We start from the raw sequence: 23,310 nt of genomic DNA, 5'->3' as shown, positions 1-23,310 counted from the left end.
ACTTTGCAATAATAAGCAGAGTGAGGCACTGGGACATATAGCGCTGGCTGCCCGTGTGCGTGTTCAGCAAGAGACGTGTCAGGCTCTGCAACGTCAGCCAAGGCGATTGGAATCCGGAGACAATGGTTTGGAACATCCGGACACTCAGTAACCAATCAGCAGCCCCGCTTGCATTCCATCTCTGATTGGTAACTGTTGGGAGCGCGCCCTCTGGAACAAAGTATATTTCCCCAGAACTGATACTTTGATGACGGGGGTCGGAAACCAACAAAGACATGATGCCAATGGAGCTGCTGATATCAGGACAAAATATTCAACATTGAATTAAAAAAAAGGTCGCCATTATTCAGCCCCTCCTTTTCCGAGGGGACGATGTCACGTAGCGACAAGGGATGTTTCACGACTGCCGTAAATGCGCCCGTAGGCCTATAAAAGGCGCTGGGAGCGCATGTTTGCGTAGTGTGGGCTTTTGTGTGAGAGGCAGTGGTAGTGTGAAGCTGGGCTAGTGGGACGGGGAAAAGGCAGCTTTCAGTGGGAGCAGGGCGCAGTCCAACAACTTCCCGGCTCGTAATATTCTGATCACCGGGCTTAATCATGATTTTAACCAGTTAATTAAAAAAACAGTTGCTGCTAGTTCACAGATAAGAGTGTGTATACATAAGTGTGCAAATATATCCCTGTATATGTGAGCGAGTTTGCTTCATCGCCGCAACACAAAAAAGCGTGGGAGTTATTAGGGAAAAGCAGGAGCTGGAGGTTTAGTTTCCCTTTTTATTTTAAATGCAAATCCCTAACTTTATTTTTTTTCGGAACCAACGGAGTTTTTTTATGAGTCAGTAGTAAGCATTAACGAGTAGTGTCACCAAAGGGACTTACAATTTGCGGAAGTTGTATTTTTTTGTCTCTGTGAGAAACGGCGCAGCAGCAGCTACCTTTCCCGCACACCGAGCCCGGGACTCCAGCCAGCAAGGCTCTGTTTCCCCCCCCCCCTCTCCTCGAGTGATGCTTTGTGTTGTGCTGTCTGCCCGCAATATTTTCCAATCACCATGAGCATGACCAACGACACATACGCATTTGTAAAAGACATTAAGCCAGGAATGAAAAATTTAAATGTCATCTTTATTGTTCTGGAAATAGGTAAGTTAGGTAGGGGCTGTAGCCCTGAAACAGCAGAAATAAGTTACCATGTAATCGTTTAAATAATGACAGAAGGTCTCTATCCAAGTTTACTAAGAAAAAAACCCCAAGACACTCTGGAAGTATGATCATGGAGTTAAAGTCTTTTTTAAATCGGTGGGAAGTGAACCAAGCCAGTTTAAACCCCCTTAAGTACTAGGGAGGTAGAGATCAGTTTCCTATCCAAGCGACGCCTTCGATTTTATTTTATCTGTGAGTTTTACTTCTAGTGCAGTTAAGTGCATCCGCTTCTAGACAGGTTCCTGAATGTAACGCTGCTGGAACTAATTATAGGTTTTTATTCGCTCTCTGTACAGGTCGAGTTACCAAAACTAAAGATGGACATGAAGTGAGGTCGTGCAAAGTAGCTGACAAAACTGGCAGCATCACCATTTCAGTGTGGGATGAGGTTGGAGGTCTAATACAGCCCGGGGATATCATTCGCTTGACCAGAGGGTACGTCGACTGTGGCCAACTGACGAGCGACATAGCGTGTGCCTGAATAACAGGGCTTGGCCAGTACGGTTCGATGAGTGTGTGTGTGTGTGTGTAAATTAAAAAAAAATAACGGTTGCAAACTAGCAGGGAAGTTGATTCGCAATGGCATCTCGGGGAAACTCTTTCAAATATGTATTTAAAAACAAGATAATTGATAAGTCCTGTCTAGTTTGTAGGTGTTGCAGGTCCATCTGCACCCAGTGGAATGAGGTGTCATTTTGCTGGTTGAGTATTATATGACTCCCTCCAGAATAGAGTCCCTTTCTGATATTGGGCTAGAATTGACACCCATGTGAAGAAAGTGTTTAAAATTGTTTCGAATTTGATCATGTGTCATTTTCTTGTACAACATGAATAGGGATTTCCAATGGCAATTTGATCCAATTAAGTTGGGTTGCTAACGGCTTATAACTGAACAATGCCAAGTGACCAGAATCAGTTTTGTACAGATATTCAACAGTGATGCCTTCAACTGTGGCAGACTGTTTAATGAGGGCATCGTAGCACAGGCAGATGTTTTCCCTTCCAGTGCAATTTTTAGTCATGGGTTATGAGCAAGTCTTAACTTGTGAACTGAAGTAATTAATTCTTTTGCTGCCAGTCACTGATCAGCCAACTCTCACTAGGTTGTCATAACCCCCTGCTGAATAGTGTTATTTTGGGAGCTGAACTGTGGCTTAATATGCCATGCCAAGAATCTTGCTCATCTTTGATCTCAGCCTCTCCAACTGCTCCTTCAATAATTTTATATTTACAAAGCTCCTTAAATGTAATTAAACAATCCAAAGTGCTTCATGGGTGCATTACAATGCCACCGCGATATTCGGTCAAATTACCGAACTGTGATGGAGAAAATGAAGGTCCTGGGTTATAGGGAAGGAATTCCAGAGCTTGCGCCGAGGCAACGGAAGGTGTTTCCACTGATAGTTGTGTCATTCCCATTGGGGGTGTATAAGGGGTCTGAATTAGAAGAGAATCTTGAAGGGTTGTAGGAATCAAGGAGATTGGAGATGGGGAAGGATGAGACTATTTAGGGATTTGAAGACTGGATGAACATTTTAAAAATCAATGTCAGTGAACACTGGTGATGGGGCAGTTGGGTTAGTGCATCTGATTCGGTGCAAGTTAAGACACTGGCAGTAGAGTTTTTGGATGATCTCTAATTTAGATGGTAGATGGAGGGGGATAAGCCAGGAATGCATTGCAGTAGTCAAGTGGGCAGATAACATACTCGCTGGATGTCAGATAAGTAGTCTTCTAATTTAGCAAAAGTGGTGAAGATAAGAGGTGGTGATGAAGCAGAGCTGGGTGGCAGCGTACATGTGAAAATTACTGCTATTCTTTTGGATGATGTTGTTGTGGCAAAGCATGTAGATGAGAAATGGAAGGGGACCCTTGCAAAGGTGGGGGAGACAGATTGGGGTGGTGGTGAAGACACCAGAGGTGATGGTGTGGGTGCAGGAAGAGCTGCCACTCCAGGTGATTCTCTCTGGTTATGAGTGGATAAGAATTGAACTAGGTGAGAGCTAATTGGAAGAGGATGGTGTGGCCATCCATCTCGAATTGATGAGAAGGGAAGTTTACCTTTGCCATGGTCACACACAATGTCATTTATGACTGGTAAGAGCTGTTTCTATACTGTGATGGGGCAGAAACCCGATTGGACGAATTTAACACAAAAAAGCAATGGATTTAAGAACTTTGGCTAAAAACGGGGGAAGTTGGGCATGGGATAATAGGGGGTTAAATGATTTATTTTGAGGAGGGGGTAATAGATCTAACATTTTCTAATCTTCTAGAGTCCTATTGTCACATCGCCTAGCTCTTTCTGTGACTCTGATGAATCCTTCAACCTGGTGGTTGCACTGTACCCTTCAATATCTGATATGTCGCATGAAGTCCCACCTTGTCCAATTTCTCTGTGACTCTTGTCTTGTGTGGTCTGCCTGTGTCAATGCTGGTTCTATTCCTTCATATCCCAATGTAGAAAATGCATCTCAAATGATGACCACTTCTTTCCATTATCATCTCTAGCTAATTACCAAGCCACTTCCCTTGTCTTCTATACTGCTCTTTGAGACTTCCATGTTACCGATGATGTGTAACCTTATCTCCCACCTTGATTTCAAGGTCCCAGACCATGCTGGAGTGGGGAATTGATTCCAGTTAGCTCCCAAGTTGCTGGAAGTTCAAGCTGACTAAGAGCATGGTGAGGGCAAGGGCATCTAGGATCTCATCGAATGATGGGACAAAAGATCTATCTCCTTGAGAAATAGTGATTGATGGGGGAAAGCAACCGGACTGACAGATTGGACGTGGTGGGGGAGGTGGGGGGAGAGTGAATTAATCAAATTGGGTCCAGAATGCGAAAGAGAAGGAACAAAAGATTAGATTGTGAGACAAAGGAAAAGTAAGAAATTAACTTTTTTTGTTTGAAATAATTGAAGAACATGCGTCATGGTTAAATGAGATTCGAACATTTCTTGTTTTCTGAGCTGAGGGGTTGGCTGGAATTACGACATAATGGAAAGGGGTCCATATGCTGTTAAGTACTCTTTCTGCTATGTTTAATTTGTGTTTGTTGTGCGAATCCAGCAAGTTCCAAACACAAATGGAGGCTAAGGATGCAATGCTGTTTGTGTAACGTAAACAGTGGAATAAACGTAGAATCATAGAATCCCTACCATGCAGAAGAAGGCCATTTGGCCCATCAAGTCTGCACCAACCTTTCAAAAGAGCACCCAACCTGGCCCACACCTCTGCTCTATCCCCATAACCCCACCTAACCTTTTTGGACACTAAGGGGCTAAAGAGTTATGGCTATTTGCAACTCTGCCTCAACTGCATGGCCAATTTCTGCATTAATATTGACATGCATTGTGAAGTTAGTGTTATTTTGTCACCAAGATTTGAACCACAGCCTGTGTTACACTGAATTCCTGCCTGTCTTATCATATCTTGGTGAACACTAGCTTTCTCTTGGTAGGATGGAAGCCATCCAGTTTCCACCCATCCTGTTCAATCTTTTAAGTAGTGGCATGTATCTTTGTTCTGATACTGATCTACTTGTGCTGCCTCCTTACACTCCACCATGACCCATCGTGGCCCATACTCTGAACCCTTTGTCCACCTAGTGCTGTCCCTGAATATTTTGTGCTGTCTACTATAAAAATTTATTTCCCACTGTTTTGAATTGCATGGAAAGCACTATACAAGATTGATCATAGAATTAGTACAGTGGTTAGCACTGTTGTTTCACAGCACCAGGGTCCCGGGTTCGATTGCAGGCATGTGTCACTATCTGTGCGGGGTCTGAACGTTCTCCCCTTGTCTATGTGGGTTTCGTCCGGGTGCTCCAGATTCCTCCCACAAGTCCTGAAAGATGTGCTTGTTGGGTGAATTGGACATTCTGAATTCTTCCACAGTGTACCCAAACAGGCGCAGAGTATGGCAACTCGGGGATTTTCATAGTAACACCCCCCCGCGTCCAATCTGCAGTATTTTTAAAAAATAAATTTAAGGGTACCCAATTCATTTTTTCCAATTAAGGGACAATTTGGCGTGGTCAATCCACCTACCATGCACATCTTTGTGTTGTGGTGGTGAAACCCACGCAAACATGGGGAGAATGAGCAAACTGCACACGGACAGTGACCCAGAGTCAGGATCGAACTTGGACCTCGTGAGACAGTAGTGCTAACCACTGCGCCACTGTGTTCATTGCAGTGTTAATGTAAGCCTACTAGTGACACTAATAAAGATGAGTATTATTAGGAGTCCATTTTATAATCTTTATTAACGCCTTACATTAACAATTCATCTAACAAGCACGTCTTTCGGGACTTGTGGGAGGAAACCGGAGCACCTGGAGGAAACCCACGCAGACGCCGAGAACGTGCAGACTCTTGAGCAGACAGTGACCCAAGCCGGGAATTGAATCTGGGTCTCTGACGCTGTGAAGCAACAATTCTAACCGCTGTGCTACCGTGCCATCGGCCCATCGATGTTCAGAATTGTGCCAAAAGTAACTTAACCAAGTTTAAGAGATCTTTCTCACACTAATCTTTATATCCCTGAGGTGGTCAAAACATACTGAACTTTAGGTGGTTTATGTCAAGTCTTGTAGCTAGTCAACTGTTGAGATTGCAAACACATTTCACATGACACTGTTGCATTGTAAAGGAGAATTTGTGGATAAATGAACTCGATCAAACCCAGGATCCAGATGTGACATGACAGTTTGCTAAAGGAGTGCATCTTCCATTCCTGAAACATGTTGCACCCCCACTTGAAAACACTACTGAAGCTGTTCTTGCAACTGAAACTGTACAAATTGAGTGGAAGAAGCTGCTCTATAATGTTTGGCCCCAAGTACAGGGACTTCTGGGGCACAGATTACTTGATGATAAATTCAGTGAGAAATTGAAGCACTTGAAATCTTTATTGAATGAAAACATGCCGGAATATAAATCTGTCCCATTCTGAGATGAATGTGTGATATAGATTATCAAACCACATGTTTAAACGTTCAGATATTCTGCCAAATCAGTGAAACAAACATAATAATTTCTAAAGTTGATTTTTACCGTTTGGTTAACTTCCAGTACAAATTTGTTCTGACCTAGAAGTGAATGATTGGCTATCAGACAAATACTTGCCAGGATCTTATTCTGACTTGTTTGTAACTTCAGAATGAGAATAATATTTCTCCACCAGCTGCTATGACTTTCTAGTAGAAAATATTGGCAGATGAGTTCACAGACTTCAACTGTTTGCATAAAACGTGAAAGCACCAGCTATCACTGCAGTTATAATCTCGGCTCTGTGCGCATATAGAAGGTTTAATACAGTCATCCGCTTTTTAAAAAAATTATAAAAAAGCTCTTTGTCAAGGGGCAGAAGTATCCTTTTGTGATGTGCCTTGCTGCAGAGGCCACCATTTGAGCAACATTGCAGACCAGTTCTCTCCCTTCCCTACCCCAACCAATTAGCCTGTTTATTTTTTGTCTCTCCCTGGGTCTTGTGGCTCTCAAGTGAGGTCGGGAGCACATATATAATGAACCTGCCATCACCGGCTAAGCTGGATGGAGCAGTGGGTCATTTTCCCTTCAGTCATTGTTGTATCCTGTGTATAAGCCAGTACTTTATGCTTGTAGGATCTACATATTTCTCCTCTTATCATTGGTGGTTTGCCTTGTGACAGGTCATGATGAAAGTACGTCAATCATTCACCAAAGCAGCTTGAAATCAGCAGCCTATGATCAGATTTTTTTGTTCTAGTGCCAGTTGTTACTGTGCAATACACATCTGGCAGATTCCACATCAGTGGGACCATGTCAGCATTTGAGGTTTGTTTTCCCTGTACTAATCTACTTTCAACCTTTTTAGTCTGAATGGGGAAGGCCAAATCTCTTAGCATGAGGCAACATGTGTGGGAGAAGCAGGAAATGATTCTTCCTGACGTCACTTGGTGAGTCTGTGTGGTTTACACGTCTCAGTGTTAACAAGTCACATTGTTTCCTATCTCACTGCCCTTCAATTTGATACATTAGTCTTTCTGATGTTTGGCAGTTTTTCAAGTCCCAAAAGAAAACCGCATGGTTAAAGTAGGCGGTTAATCATTTTAGGTTCTTTACTTCTCGAGTTAAACTTGCGTTTGACTTTAATGACCAGAGCTAATTTCTATACCAGTTTTTGATGGAAGTCTCACTTTATTCTACTGTTGGGGGAAGAGAGGACTTTTAACATTATGCCTTCAAATAAGGAATCTTCATTGATCAGTACTGTGGTTATCATTGATTTGGGTGTTTCAGCTGCCCTTGCTATGAAGGTAGCACTTGTGTCAACATTTGGAGGAAGGTTTATAGCCTAATTGTGCTTCAGTGAAGGGGGTTAGCAGATAATAAGGTATCGGATAATACACATATATGCAACAAAACTGAAAGTGGTTGATTGTGTATTTGTTTAAAGATTTATAATTTTTAGAATGCTTTGATTTAATGATATTAAATGTGGACCTGTTTGTACCTGATTAGGCTTTTCAGATTCCAAGTGAAACTGATTAAATTATTTGAGTTCACAAATGTCAACTCCCATATGTCTGGGCTGCTGTACATTTACAAATTTCTTGAAGCTACTGAAACAAACAAGCCATATTGATCTGATGACTCGCTGATTAGTTAATCTTAAGAGTTAAAAGCTTAAGGCAAACATTTCTTCCGTGCTCCAAACTAATAAGTGTTTTAAAGTCGAAGGGTGTACCTGGCCTGTTCTTCAGACTTTAGATGCAGGCCATAAATGGTCAAGGTTGGGATAACTTATGATCCCAATGAGAAGATTAGTCACTGGATTCGAGTGTATGCCTGAAGAACGACCATCTGAGGGTGCTGGTAGAACTGTACCAATGGTAATTATGGTGTAGAAGGTTACAGTGTGGTCCAATCTATATATTCTAGTCTTAATCCTGAACTAGAGCTTAGTTACTGACCTTTTCCTGTTTCCTATTTTTCGAATGCTTCTCTGGTCCTTATAAACCTGCCACAGCTTGTGATAAGGAATTCCATCTTTTAAAGAACTGGCAACAAATTGTCTGAATCTTTGGCACTGGGTGCAAAAAAATGGTGTTCCTCCTACAGGCAGTGTACATCAGATTGTGTAGCACAGATCCAACCAATCAATCCTTGTCTTGGTCAGCACAAAAATATATTGGTTTGAAGTATTAAAATTATTGACTGACCTGGTAATTCTGACCCGTTTGCAGGTGGGCATTTTAAAATCTTGTGTTTATTCATCCATTTGTATTCATTGCTATTAGGAAGCTTAGCTACAGACTGAAGACATTATGCACATTAACAGGTTTGAGAATGTAGAATATGAAACCAAAATGTGTGTCTTTTATTTTGTGATAAGATTACGCTAGCTATGGATAATATGTTGTTCAGCTGCACAATTGAAATGACAGGCTACTAAAGCATAACATTTGATGCCCCATGTTGCCCTTGAAGCATTTTTTATTCTAAGGCGGTTACAGCTCAACCTAAAGATGGTTTGAGCTTTGGGTGAATATTACTACATCTATCTGGTTCTTGAAGCTGTATCTTGGAGAGGATTGTTTTAAAAAAAAGAGGCAAGACTAGGCCTGTACTGTATGAGGTGGCATTGATGGTAATTTTGAGTTTTTCGATTAGCCTATAATGCCATCCTGTGGCAGGAGGCGGTAATAGTATGCACTTGATTATGTAACTGCGTATAAATTGTAGTGGGAGAAAAGTACTTTATTTTAGTCACTGGCTTCACTGAAAAGCCTTCTGTATCTAGTGATGCTGCTAAATGTTTTCCTTTACAGTTGTACGGCATATCTGAATTTTAACAATTATTTTAATTTGCAAACTTTCTCCATGACCTTTCCTTGTTCAGTTATGCTTCAATGTGGAAAAATTGCCTGACGCTGTATACTGGGAGAGGTGGCGATCTTCAAAAAATAGGAGAGTAAGTATAATGACACAGCATAAGGAAATTAAAGGAAAATAGCTTGGCTCCAATTCATTCTTATGGACTGGTGAGGCCAACATCAATCTTGTAATGCTCTCAACAGTCAGCTCTTGGGTGTATAAAAGAGTAGAGTATAGATTTACCTGCGGGATTATAGTTTCTTCAGGAGAATAGATGGACTTGGGATAAAGAATTCCTTCACACATTTGTTCCCCATCATGCTCCTCCTGTTGCATTTTTGCAATCTGTTACTCAACTTGGGTTGCCAGAAAGGCTTATTGTTTGACAAGAGAATTCTATACAATAAAACATAAGAAATAGAAGGTGCTCCCCCACCCCCCCATGCCTGTTCCATCATTCAGTATTATTGTTGTTCTGGTCTTGCCTCAGTTCTGCTTTCCTGCCAATTCCCTCTCAACCCTCAGCTCCCCTATCATTGAGAAACCTGTCTAACTTAGCCTTGAATATATTTGGTGGCCCAAACTCCAAATCACTTGGAGAAATTCCTCCTCGCCTCAATAGGCAACACCTGTTCTGAAACTATGCCCCCTCGTTTGAGGTTGCCCCCCATGAGGGGAAACATTCTCTCAGCACTTTCCCCTCAGAATTCTGTATACTTCATTCAGATCACCTCTCCTAAATTCTTGTGAAAGTAGTCTCAACCCTTCCTCAAAGACCCTTCATCTGGGGATCAATCTAATGAACCTACTCAACTGCCTTCCATGTAAGTATCTCCCTCCTTGAATTAAGAGGCAAGAATTATACACTGTACTCTAGGTGTGGTCCTGCGTTAAGATATATGTACTAAGGGACCATATCTTAAACTACTGTCAATTACTACCACCTTGATAGGAACGTTGACGAGCACCAGCAGTTGAGATCCGATGTACTATACTTAGCTGCCGAGTTAACGTTACCTGTACACGGTTCTATCTGCAAATAACCCATATTATTGTTTTACCAATCCTTGTCCTGCAATTTAATTCTAAGAAGAAAGTAACAAGTCTCAAGTTGTAGCAAGGCTACCCTACTTTCATACTTCACCCTCCCCCTAACAATAGAGGCTAACATTGTATTTACCTTCCTAATGGCTTCACCTTCATGCTACCTATTGTTTCTTGTATGAGGGCACCCAGATCCCTCTGTATTGCAGCATTCTGTAGTGTCTCGCATTCTTTCTTTTCCTCACAATTTGCTTTCCCACCTGCCTTGTATCATCAGCAAATTTGACGACAATACCCTCCCGTCGTTTCATCTAAATCATTTGGTATAGATTGTAAATTGTAAATAGTTGAGGCCCCAGCACTGATCCCTGTGGCACTCTAATATATTGCCCCCCCCCAAAAAAACATGAGCTCTTGTGTTGTGTCATTTTAAATGGCATTTTACATTCTCCATAAGCAGGAGATAAATATGTATGTCTGGTCAGCATAAAGTAGTTGTGGTTTTAATTGTTTTGATGATTTTTATTTTAAAGGAGCTAATTTGACTTTAAGGCCATCTCCTAATTGTTGGAGTTGTGAAAGAGGCATTAGGCAAGGCTAGTAATAAAACATCTGATGAGTCTGAATCATTTCCTCCATTGGTGTTGGGATCATATTACACGATGCAGATTTTAATCCTGTGGAATCTGAAATTTTCCTGTGATAGATTTAAGGAGCTATAGTGGAATTTGATTTGATCTGTGGGAATGCGGATGTTTTGGCGATTGTTTTGAGCATTCCCCCACCCCCATTGAATTATTCTATTTAACTGCCAAAGATGTGTTCTCATGGAGGTGAATATTTTCATCTCCATATAATAGCTACAAGTCATATTTGTATAATTTGTAACCTGAGGAAAGCTGTCCAGTTCCCATTGTTGCCAGGCACATTAAGTGGGGGAGGATGTAGAGATTGGACAATAGTGAAAAATGAATGAGGAGTAGGAAGTGACTGGTGCCTCTATCTGCTTTGTTGGTGAGAACACATCCGACCCGTTCCATTCCTTGTTCTGGCGACGCGAGGCTCCGGAGGGGCTGGTTAAGGGGCTGAACAATTATGCTACTTTGTCAGTGCTTCTCTGACCACACCTTGTCACAGTAACCTTTATTTTCTTTTCCCACTTCATTCCCTGTCTGGTCAGTACAATCGACTGAATTGATATACTAACCATCTCTGTATCTCAACTTTTCATATTTTCATATTTTCCCAACTATATTTTTGAATTATTTTAAAAGAAGATGGATATTTCACTCAGCAGAGTTAATATTTTGATATTTTCTTTCCTTTGCTGTTAGGTTTTGTATGGTATATTCAGAAGTACCCAACTTTAGTGAACCAAATCCAGACTACCTCAACCAGCTGAACCAAACAAACAAAGTTGTAAGTGGCATCAGGACTGTTGAAAGCATGTGTAGTTGGCTTAACAGTCCTTGTTTCTTAACTATTAAAAATACGGGGGAATATTAATTTAATTCAACGTTTTTTCTTTTATTGTGGGGCTTTTATTCCTCATTGCCTCTGTGATTCTATGTTCTATTAATATTTAAATGTTTTATCAAGGCACAAAGTGAACATAGAAACAATTCTCCTCCTAGTCAACTGACTGCAAATGGACAGATACAAACAGGTAAGCTGGTAATGCAGATCACTCTTGAATAAAACTGACATGCTTGTGTAGGTTCCTCTTTCAGTCTGTCACACTCTGAATTCACCTGTCCTGTAGTAAAGCATTCCATCTGTGCTCAAATGTGTATTTTTTTTTCGCTCCTAAAGTATTTGTTCTTGGTAAACTGAGCAATGAAAAGTATATCTTTTTAATATAACATGAAAATATCTAATTGAATTTAAAAAAAATTTTTTTTATTGGAATTCTTTACAGAAAATATAAAAAAAAATATAACAACAAACAATAATATGCAACAAACTACCCCATAACAACCGTAACACCCCCCAAACTGTATCAACACATGTATCCCACCCCCCCCAACCCCAACAAGAGAACTTAACCATAAATTAAAATTAAATAAATCAAATTTAAATAAAATAAACAAACATAGTCCTCGTCTCCCCCCCCACCCCCCCGGGTTGCTGCTGCTACTGTCCCAGTGCCCTATCGTTGAGCCAGAAAGTCGAGGAAAGGTTGCCACTGCCTGAAGAATCCTTGTACCGATCGTCTTAGGGCGAATTTGACCTTCTCTAGTCTAATAAAACCTGCCATGTCATTGATCCAGGTCTCCACACTCGGGGGCCTCTCATCCTTCCATTGTAGCAAAATCCTTCGCCGGGCTACTAGGGACACAAAGGCCAGCACACCGGCCTTTTTTGCCTCCTGCACTCCCGGCTCCACCCCAACCCCAAAAATCGCGAGTCCCCATCCTGGCTTGACCCTGGATCCCACCACCCTTGACACCGTCCTCGCCACCCCCTTCCAGAACTCCTCCAATGCCGGGCATGCCCAGAACATATGGGCATAGTTCGCTGGACTCCCCGAGCACCTGACACACCTATCTTCACCCCCAAAGAATCTACTCATCCTCGTCCCAGTCATGTGGGCCCTGTGCAGCACCTTTTAATTGAATGAGGCTAAGCCGCGCACACGAGGAGGAAGAATTAACCCTCTCCAGGGCATCAGCCCATGTCCCGTCTCCGATCTGTTCCCCCAGTTCCCCCTCCCACTTAGTTTTCAGCTCCTCTACTGACGCCTCTTCCACCTCCTGCATAACCTTGTAGATATCGGATATCTTCCCCTCTCCGACCCAGACCCCTGAAAGCACCCTGTCCCTCACCCCCCTCGCGGGAAGCGCAGGGAATCCCTCCACCTGCCGTCTAGCAAATGCCTTTACCTGCAGATACCTGAACATGTTTCCCGGGGGGAGCCCAAATTTCTCCTCCAATTCCCCCAGGCTCGCAAACCTCCCGTCGATAAACAGGTCCCTCAGCTGTCTGATGCCCGCTCTGTACCAACCCTGAAATCCCCCATCCATGTTCCCCGGGACGGACCTATGGTTCCCCCTCAACGGAGCCTCCATCGAGCCCCCCACTTCTCCCCTATGTCGCCGCCACTGCCCCCAAATCTTGAGGGTAGCCGCCACCACCGGACTCGTGGTATACCTCGTGGGAAGGAGCGGCCACGGTGCCGTTATCAGGGCCCCCAGGCTCTTATCCCCACAGGACGCTCTCTCCATCCGTTTCCATGCTGCCCCCTCCCCCTCCATCACCCATTTGCGCACCATCGACACATTGGCTGCCCAGTAGTACCCCGAGAGATTGGGCAAAGCCAGCCCCCCCCCCCCCATCTCTACCCCGTTCCAAAAAGATCCTCTTCACCCTCGGGGTGCCATGCGCCCAAACAAAGCCCATGATGCTGCTGGTCACCCTTTTAAAAAAGGCCCTAGGGATAAAGATGGGCAAGCACTGGAAGAGGAACAAGAACCTCGGGAGAACCGTCATTTTGACGGACTGCACTCTACCCGCCAACGATAGCGGCACCATGTCCCACCTTTTAAATTCCTCCTCCATCTGCTCCACTAGTCTGGTGAAGTTAAGCTTATGGAGAGTCCCCCAACTCCTGGCCACCTGCACCCCCCAGGTACCTGAAACTCTTCACTGCCCTCCTAAAAGGGAGCCTCCCAATTCCCTCCTTGATCTCCTGGGTGCACTACAAATACTTCGCTCTTTCCTAAATTTAGCTTGTAGCCTGAGAAGCCCCCAAATTCCGCTAACAGCTCCATCACCCCCGGCATTCCCTCCTCTGGGTCCGCCACATACAACAGCAGGTCGTCCGCATACAGCGATACCCGATGTTCCTCCCCACCCCGCACCAAACCCCTCCATCTCCCTGACTCCCTCAACGCCATAGCCAGAGGTTCAATCGCCAGTGCAAAGAGCAAGGGGGACAGGGGGCACCCCTGCCTGGTCCCACGATAGAGCCTAAAGTACTTCGATCTCCTTCCATTTGTAACTACACACGCCATCGGAGCCGTGTAGAGCAGCCTCACCCATTTGATGAATCCCTCCCCAAATCCAAACCGCTCCAGCACCTCCCACAGGTACCCCCACTCAACTCTATCAAACGCTTTCTCTGCGTCCAGCGCCACCACTATCTCCGCCTCCCCCTCCACTGCCGGCATCATGATAACATTTAGCAGTCTCCGCACATTCGTGTTGAGCTGCCGCCCCTTGACAAATCCTGTCTGATCTTCGTGTATCACCTCTGGCACACAATCCTCTATCCTGGTAGCCAGGATCTTCTCCAGCAATTTAGCGTCTACATTGAGGAGCAAGATAGGCCTGTATGATCCACACTGCAAGGGATCCTTATCCCGCTTTAGGATCAAAGAGATCAGTGCCCGCGACATTGTCGGGGGCAAAGCCGCACCCTCCCATGCCTCGTTGAAGGCTCGTACCAGCAGTGGGCCCACCAGGTCCGCATACTTTTTGTAAAATTCCACCGGGAACCCGTCCGGCCCCGGGGCCTTGCCTGATTGCATTTGTCCAATCCCCCTGACTAGCTCCTCCAGCTCTATCGGCGCCCCCAGCCCCTCTACCAGCCCCTTTTGAACCCTTGGGAAACATAGCCTGTTCATGAAGCTCTCCATCCCCTCTCTCCCCTTCGGGGGTTCCGACCGGTACAGTTCCTCGTAAAAGTCCCTAAAGACCCCGTTTACTTCTGTTCCCTTCTGCACTACATTTCCACCCCCATCCTTCACTCCCCCAATTTCCCTAGCCGCATGCCGCCTACGGAGCTGATGCGCCAACATCCTGCTCGCCTTCTCCCCATACTCGTATACCGTGCCCTGCGCCCTCCTCCACTGTGTCTCCGCCTTTCTGGTGGTCAGCAAGTCAAAATTGGCCTGCAAACTGCGCCGTTCCCCCAGCAACCCTTCCTCCGGTGCCTCCGCATATCTCCTGTCCACATCCAGGAGCTCCCCCACCAGTCTCTCCCTCTCCTTCCCCTCCCTCCTTTCCCTGTGGGCCCGGATGGAGATCAGCTACCCCCGGATCACTGCTTTCAGAGCCTCCCAGACCATCCCCACCCGGACCTCCCCCGTATCATTGGTATCCAGATACCCCTCAATGCTTCTCCGAACCCTCCTACACACCAACTCATCCGCCAGCATCCCCACATTCAGGTGCCAGAGCGGGCGCTGGTCCCGTGCCTCCCCCATCTCCAGATGAACCCAGTGCGGAGCATGGTCCGAAATCGCTATGGCCGAATACTCTGCATCCTGCACCCTCGGAATCAATCCCCTGCTCAGGACAAAAAAGTCTATCCGGGAAACCCTATGGACATGAGAGAAAAAGGAATACTCCCGCGCTCTTGGTCTCCCAAACCTCCAGGGATCCACCCCTCCCATCTGGTCCATGTATCCCCTCAGTACTTTGGCCGCCGCCGGTCTCCTACCCGTCCTTGCACTAGACCGGTCCAGTGTGGGATCCAGCACTGTGTTAAAATCTCCCCCCGTGATCAGGCCCCCTGCCTCCAGATCCAGGATGCGGCCCAACAAGTGCCTCATGAAGCCCGCATCATCCCAATTCGGGGCATATACATTCACCAGCACCACCTTCTCTCACTGCAGCCTACCCTTCACCATAATATATCTGCCCTCCTTGTCCGACACCACCTCAGCCGCCTCGAACGCCACCCTCTTCCCCACCAGAATCGCCACCCCCCGGTTCTTCGCGTCCAATCCTGAGTGATAAACCTGCCCCACCCACCCCTTCCTCAGACGAACCTGGTCCGCCACCTTCAGGTGGGTCTCCTGGAGCATAGCCACGTCCACCTTCAGCCCCCTCAGATGAGAAAATACCCTGGTTCTCTTAATCGGCCCATTCAGCCCCCTCACGTTCCAGGTATTCAGCCGGATAAGAGGGCAACCCGCCCCCCCCCCCCCCCGCCGGCTAGCCATAGCTTATCAAATGTTCGCCCCAGGCCAGCACACCCCGCCCGACCCGTTCCCCATGGCGATATTGCCTCTCTTTTCTCTCTTCCCCCCCCCCCCGCCCTCACCAGCTCCTTCCTGGTCATTCCAGCAGCAACCCGGTATCCCCCCCCCCCCCTCCCCCCCCCAGGCTAGGACCCCTCCTAGCCACGACGCACCCTCCATAGTACTTCCTTGAGTCAGCTGACTTCTGCTGACCCCGGCAGCTCCCGCCAACGCCCATCCCCTCCCGGCATGGGGTCATCCCCCTCTTGCCACACCTCCTTGGCACCGCTTCAGCGCGGGAAAGAAGACCAGTAGAGGCCCCGCCCCCACCGCCAACTCCACCCCCCCTGCCCCGCAGCGTGGGAAACCAGAGGAAAGCCCGCGCTTTCACACTGCCACACCCCACCCTTCTAACTCAGTTCCCCAACATCCAGTTTCACCCCAACCCCCAGCCCCATACAGAAGAGAACATATAAAACACAAACCCCCAACATTCCCCACCTAACCCACAACCATACCCAACAGACAAACCCACCCGTAAACAGAGCAAAAAGAAAAAACCAGCATACATAACACACATGTCGAAGTTAAAAAAGCTGAAAAATCAGCAACAGCGAAAACAGCAACGGCCATGGTATGTCCCCAGACCCTAGTTCGAGTCCAGCTTCTCCGCCTGTACAAAGGCCCACGCCTCCTCCAGGGACTCGAAGTAATGGTGCCGGTCCTTGTATGTCACCCACAGGCGCGCAGGCTGCAACATTCCAAACCTGACCTGCTTGGTATGAAGCACCGCCTTCGTTCGGTTGAACCCGGCCCGCCGCTTAGCCACCTCCGCACTCCAGTCCTGGTAGATCCTCACTACCGAATTCTCCCACTTGCTGCTCCTCTCTTTCTTGGCCCAGCGCAGCACACACTCCCGGTCACTGAATCGATGGAACCGCACCAGCACTGCCCTCGGGGGCTCATTTGCCTTGGGCCTCCTGGCCGTCACTCTGTGAGCTCCCTCAAGCTCCAGGGGCAAATGGAAGTACCCTGCACCCATCAACGAGTTCAGCATCGTAGCCACATACGCCGGGAGATCCGACCCCTCCAGCCCCTCCACCAGGCCCAGGATCCTCAAATTCATTCGCCTCGTGCGAACGTCCTGCTCCTCCAAGCGGTCTTGCCACTTTTTATGAAGTGCCTCGTGCAACTCCACTTTCCCCACGAGGACCACGGCCGCCTCCTCCCTTTCAACGGCCTGCTGCTGCAACTCCCGAATAGACAACTCCTGGGCCGCCTGGGTCCCAAGCAGCTTGTTTGTAGTTGCATTCATGGAGTCCAGCAACTCAGCCTTCAGCTCTGCAAAACAACGCAGGAGTGAGGCCTGCTGCTCCTGCGCCCACTTCCACCAGTCCTCGGGTGTCCCGCCAGCCGCCATTTTGTTCTTCTTCCCCTGTTTTTTTTGGGGAGCTGCTGCAGCTTCTTCCTTCGTCCCACTCCGGGTGAGCACCATAAATTGTGTGGAAAGCTCCTCCAGACACCTTCCCCCACCGGGATGCGTTAAAACAGCGCCGTTTGGGGCCCTCAAATCGGCCCAAAAGTCCCTAAATAGCGGGAGCTGCCGAATGTGCGGCTTAGCTCCACATAACCGCAACCGGAAGTCATCTAATTGAATTTTTAAGGGGAAGGAAGGGATGTTGTCTATGGATTTTAAAGTGTTTGACGAAGTGGCACATAAGGCTGTTTAACAAAGTCGAAATCAGGACGGGACAATGTCAACTTGGAATAAATGATTTATAAACTGAAAGTTCTAGTGAATGGTTGTTTTTCTGACTAGTAGATGGCAGACCATGTTATTTCTTAAGTGTTGGATTCAGTGCTTTAAAATATATAAATAAATGGGATACTTGAAAACTAACATTTCAAAATTTGCTGGTGATACTAAATTTGGAGGTATGGCTGATTGAGGAGCTTACCAATTGACTGCAGCATGATATTGGTTAGCTGAATGGGCGGACAAGGGACAGAGAATTTAACATAGGTGTGAAAGTTGATAGATTTTGGTTTAGGGAGAGGCAATATATACTAAATGGCTATATTGTTCTAAAGTCAAAAGGGAGCTGGAATTTCATATGCATAAACTTAGTGTGGTAGGATATATTGAGAGTAGGTAGGATATATTGAGAGCAAAGAATGAGACCTTGGCTGCGATAAATAGAGGCACTGAATACAAAAGCTGAGAAGTTCTGTTTGAATATTTAAAAAATCTCTGGTTAGGCCTGAACTAGAGTATTATGCCCAGTTCTGGTCACTACTCTTTAGGAAAGATCTGGGGTTTCTTGAAGGTAAAGAGGGGATTTACCAGAATAATTCCAGGGGTGGGGGACATTTTATTTGAATATGGGTTGGAGAAGCTGGGGTTGTTATCCTTGGTTCAAGGAGATTTGAGTACAAAATTCTGACTGATTTTAGATCAGGTAGACAAAAAAGCTGTTCCCATTAGCTGATAGTAGAAGGACCAGCGGACACACTTATGGTTCTGGGCAAGAGATACAGGCGAATGAGGAAGAACTGCAGCAAGTGGGGATGACTGGGACTCCATTCCCATCATTCTGATAGGAAATGAAAGATTTCAGAAAGAACTTTAGGGAACTTGCAAGGCTGTGGGGGGTGGGGGAGCTAATTGAAGAGGTCATTGTCTGACTAACTTGGTTAAATTTGATTTAAAATGAGCAGATTGAAGACAGTGCAGTAGATGTGTTGAGGGAGAAAATGGGGCACTTGGGTTTGGAAATAGGGGCATCAAATGCAAACCAGTTTTCAAAAATAAATTTAGAGTACCCAATTCTTTTTTTTTTCCAATTAAGAGGCAATTTAGCATGGTCAGTCCACCTACCCTGCACATCATTGTGGGGATGAGACCCATGCAAACACGAGAATGTGCAAACTCCACATGGACAGTGACCTGGGTCCTCAGCCCTTTGAGGCAGCAGTGCTAACCACTGCACCACCATGCTTCCATGCAAATACAAGTTATGCTAAATCGTGAGATCCCTCGTTTGTGGAAGCGGTAGCACACAAGTGGGCTGCTTTGTCCTGGATGGTGTTGAGTTTCTTGTGTTGTTGGCATTGCACCCATGCTGCAAAATGCTCACTTTCTTGAGGTGTGAAAACATTAAACACATTACAAGTTTAGAAATAATTGTATAAAATTGTCCATTAAGACCAGTGGAAATTTGGTAACCACAATAGCTAACATTTCATGATCTCTATTTCTGTCCTGTCCGCCAAATAGATTCCACAACATAAATCATTAAGAATCATTCTATTCCCACCCCCCCCCCCCCCCCCACTAATTTTTTAAAATAAGGTTGTATTGTTTGAGCTCTATTCCAATCTTCTATCATAACTTTGGAAGGTCAAAGGAAATCCAAAGACACATCAGGTCATCAGCTCTCACAAGTGGCAAAAGGAAAACTCTGTAGAAATCTGCTGCACTGTTTTGGTTGTAGAAATCTGTTGCACTGTTTTGGTAGTATGGTAAACTTTAATGTTTCAAAAGAACAAAGAAAATTACAGGACAGGAACAGGCCCTACGGCCCTTCCAGCCTGTGCCGATCCAGATCCTTTATCTAAACCTGTCGCCTATTTTCCAAGGATCTACTTCCCTCTGTTCCCCGCCTGTTCATATATCTGTTCAGATGCATCTTAAATAAACCTCCGCTGGCAAAGCGTTCCAGGCACCCACCACCCTCTGCGTAAAAAAAAAAACTTTCCACGCATATCTCCCTTAAACATTCCCCCTCTCGCCTCGAAATCGTGACCCCCCTTGTAATTGACATCCCCACTCTTGGAAAAAGCTTGTTGCTATCCACCCTGTTCATACCCCTCATAATTTTGTTTCATCTGCTGATTATCAAGCGTTCAGATGGACCACTTCCTGGTATCATGGTTCTGGTCACTGCATCTTGTTCTGCAGAGTTCACTTTTCATGGTATGTAAATCAACCAGTTTTTGAGCTTTTTAAAGGAGTCATGCAAGTGACTTGCTATGGAAAATAATACTTGACAATTTTTGATCAAAATGAGGAAAAAGTAGGGTAGCACGGAGGCGCAGGCGTTAGCAGTGCTGCTTCCCGGCGCCGATGTCCCAGGTTTGATCCTGGCTCTGGGTCACTGTCTGTGTGGAGTTTGCAATTCTCCCTCTGTGTGGGTTTCGCCCCCACAACCCAAAAATGTGCAAGATAGATGGATTGCCCATATTAAATTGTCCCTTAATTGGAAAAAATGAATTGGGTACTCTAAATTTTTTTAAATAAAAAAAATACAATGAGGAAAGTTAGTCTTCTGATTGTGTTACTCTTCTGATTGTGTTACTGTCATGGGGAGGAGGAGAGTATATGCTTGGTATGCTGTCCTAAATCAGGAGTTGAGTTGTCATAAATTTTTATGTACCATGACTATCCTCTGTTCAGTGCCTTAAGTAGAACAATGATCCTGTTTGTGACCACTATATACCTACCTGAACTAAGGGGGACCTGACCATTTTGGCAGAACAATCCATCGTGCAAGTTCGTAATCTGTCTTCCTCCTGCCAAGGCTGGTAGTATACTCATCTTAAGTCACAATGTTGTGGGTTTAAATCCCAATCCAGGACCTGAGCACAAAAACAAGGCTGACATCCCAGGCAATAAGTGCTGCAATACAGCTTCCAAATAGTGATTCCAAATAAACCTGTTGGACTTTAACCTGGTGTTGTAAGACTTCTTATTGTGCTCACCCAAGTCTAATGCCGGCATCTCCACATCAACGCATCTTTCAGATGAGACCTTAAACTAAGGCCTTCTCTTGGATGTAAAACATCTTATTTTGAGAGGAGGGCGAGTTGTTGTTTGAGTGCGTGCTGTGTAGCTAATTAGCTATTATATTTTCCTGCATTACAACAATGATACTTTTAAAATGTACTCCCATTAACTGTAAAAGACAACCTGCCGGTCATAATTTGTATAACCTATAAAACCAAGTCTTAATTTCTTTGAAAAGCCAGTCAAATCAATATTCAAGTTTTTTTAAACTTGTGGAAGTATAAAAGACCTCCAACTAGGGCAGCACGGTGGCACAGTGGGTTAGCACCTGCGGCCTCACGGCGCCGAGGTCCCAGGTTCGATCCCGACTCTGGGTCACATTCCGTCTGGAGTTTACACATTCTCCCTGTGTTTGCGTGGGTTTCTCCCCCACAACCCAAAAATGTGCACGCTAGGTGGATTGGCCACGCTAAATTGCCCCTTAATTGGAAAAAATTAATTGGGTACTCTAAATTTAAAAAAAAATAAAATACCTCCAACCATTCATTTTATTGCCCTTGTTGGGAAGAATCCTTACACCAACTATCCTGCATTACTGTGCAACATTTTGCTTAATATGAAGCTGGTGAGATTCTGTTGGATATTTGTTTACCTGCATACTGAAATGGTATAATTTTATTTGTTCTGTACAATATTTGGTGTCGGGTTGAATGTGGTAAACTTTTGAACATCTTTCTTGATGCTTCCCAGGTCCTCTTAATGCATTAAACTGTTTGATTTGTGAAAATATGATTTTTTTTAAAGCGTTACTCACTCTTATAGTGACAAATCTGAGTAGAACATACTTAAAATAGCATAAGCAATAGAAGCACAAGTAAACCCTATTACATTGCATAGAATCGCTACAGTGCAGAATGAGGCCATTCGGCCCATCTAATCTGCACCCATCCTCTGAAAGGGTATCTTACCTGAGGTCATGCCCCCACCCTATCCCCTTAACCCAGTAACCCCACCTAATCCTTTGGACACTTGAGGGGCAAGTGATCATATCGTGCCCAGTCCACCTAACCTGCACATCTTTGGATTATGGGAGGAAACACGCAGACACGGGAAAAGTGAAAACTCCACACAAGTCACCCGAGGCCAGAATTGAACATCAGGATTCTGGAGCTGTGAGGCAGCAGTGCTAACCACTGTGCCACCATGCCACCTCATTGAGCCTGCAATTCAGTAAGTTCATGGCTGAACTTCTACAGAAATTCTACTTTTCCTCATAACTGAAGTTCCCAAAATCTTCTCCATCTCAGTGCTGAATATACGCATCAGCTGAGCATCCACAATACTCTGGGTTAGAGAACTCCAAAGAGTTGCGACCCTTGGTCCTAAAATGTATGATCCCTCATCCTGAACCCTTAGTTACAGACCATCCAACCATGGGAAACAGTCTTTCAGCATCTACTCAGTTGGACCCCCTCATTTTTATACAATTCAAATAGTTATACAATGTAAATAGTTGAGACCCCAGCACTGATCCTTGGCAGCATCCCAGAAGTTATATCCTGCCATCTCAAATTACCAATTTATACTGTCTTGTTACTAACCAATCCTCAGACTCTGCAAAGGTACTACACCCGATCTTGTGGAATAAGCTCATGACCAGCACTTTAATTAATTCCTTTGGAATCTTCAAATATAATCCACTGGTTTCCCTTTATTAGTTATTGAAGATGTAACCAGCAAGATAGATTTGTAAAACCCACTTTCCTGTAGTGTTGACAGTCTGATTATATGGTGCTTTTTCAATTGCAATGCTACCTTGTCCTTAATATATTTATCTAACTTTTTTTAAGCGAGTTGTTTAAAATGTACAGTATTTTCAATATGTAAAGCACTAATGTCAAGGATTTTGTTAATAATTTTTGTTTAGGAAATGGCTCACAAAGTGGGTCATTGCAAGGGGGGCTTCCCCCATCAAGCAATAACCATCAGCAGCAACAGAACCACAGCTTTGTAGGTGGTGGAAGAAGCAATGGACGGGGACCAATAAGTCAGCCTCAAATTACTCTAGCTCAAGGATCTGCAGCTGTTGCCACTGTTAGCAATGGAAGAGACCCACGTAGAGCATTCAAAAGATGATGTGTGCCATATGTATATATCAAGCCTTGTTCAACTCTACACCCTACTTGAACCCACTTGATGCACTTTGATTTTTACATAACTGAGTTTGTATGTATTGTTTTGTTTTAACCCTCTTCTTAATTAAGGTGGTGTTTTGAACTGTAAAACATTGCCTCAATAGTTGAGATGTCTTGCAGTGTTCAAGCTGCACAAAACTTACGAGTTTATGGTTTGAAATGAGTTGTGAAAGTAGAGGTGATGTGTTTGAGAGCAGCGGGGAAAAAGTTACTTTAGGTTAAAAATGTCAATAAAATTACAAATGTTACTGATA

At 45.0% G+C, this 23,310-nt stretch overlaps 1 protein-coding gene across 1 annotated transcript; it reads left to right on the top strand.

Annotated features, from left to right (window-relative positions):
* The first annotated feature begins 383 nt into the window (after positions 1 to 383).
* LOC119961794 (SOSS complex subunit B2-like) lies at positions 384 to 23,310 on the top strand. Its single transcript, XM_038789121.1, has 6 exons — positions 384 to 1,137; positions 1,494 to 1,632; positions 9,091 to 9,162; positions 11,444 to 11,528; positions 11,709 to 11,775; positions 22,789 to 23,310. The coding sequence occupies exons 1-6, from the start codon at positions 1,047 to 1,049 to the stop codon at positions 22,995 to 22,997; spliced, it is 663 nt and encodes a 220-aa protein (XP_038645049.1). The 5' UTR covers positions 384 to 1,046; the 3' UTR covers positions 22,998 to 23,310.

This window comes from Scyliorhinus canicula, chromosome 2 (assembly GCF_902713615.1).
Source record: "Scyliorhinus canicula chromosome 2, sScyCan1.1, whole genome shotgun sequence".
Taxonomy (NCBI): domain Eukaryota; kingdom Metazoa; phylum Chordata; class Chondrichthyes; order Carcharhiniformes; family Scyliorhinidae; genus Scyliorhinus; species Scyliorhinus canicula.
The sequence above is the reverse complement of the archived record's forward strand: the minus strand, read 5'-3'. Positions and strand labels throughout refer to the sequence as shown.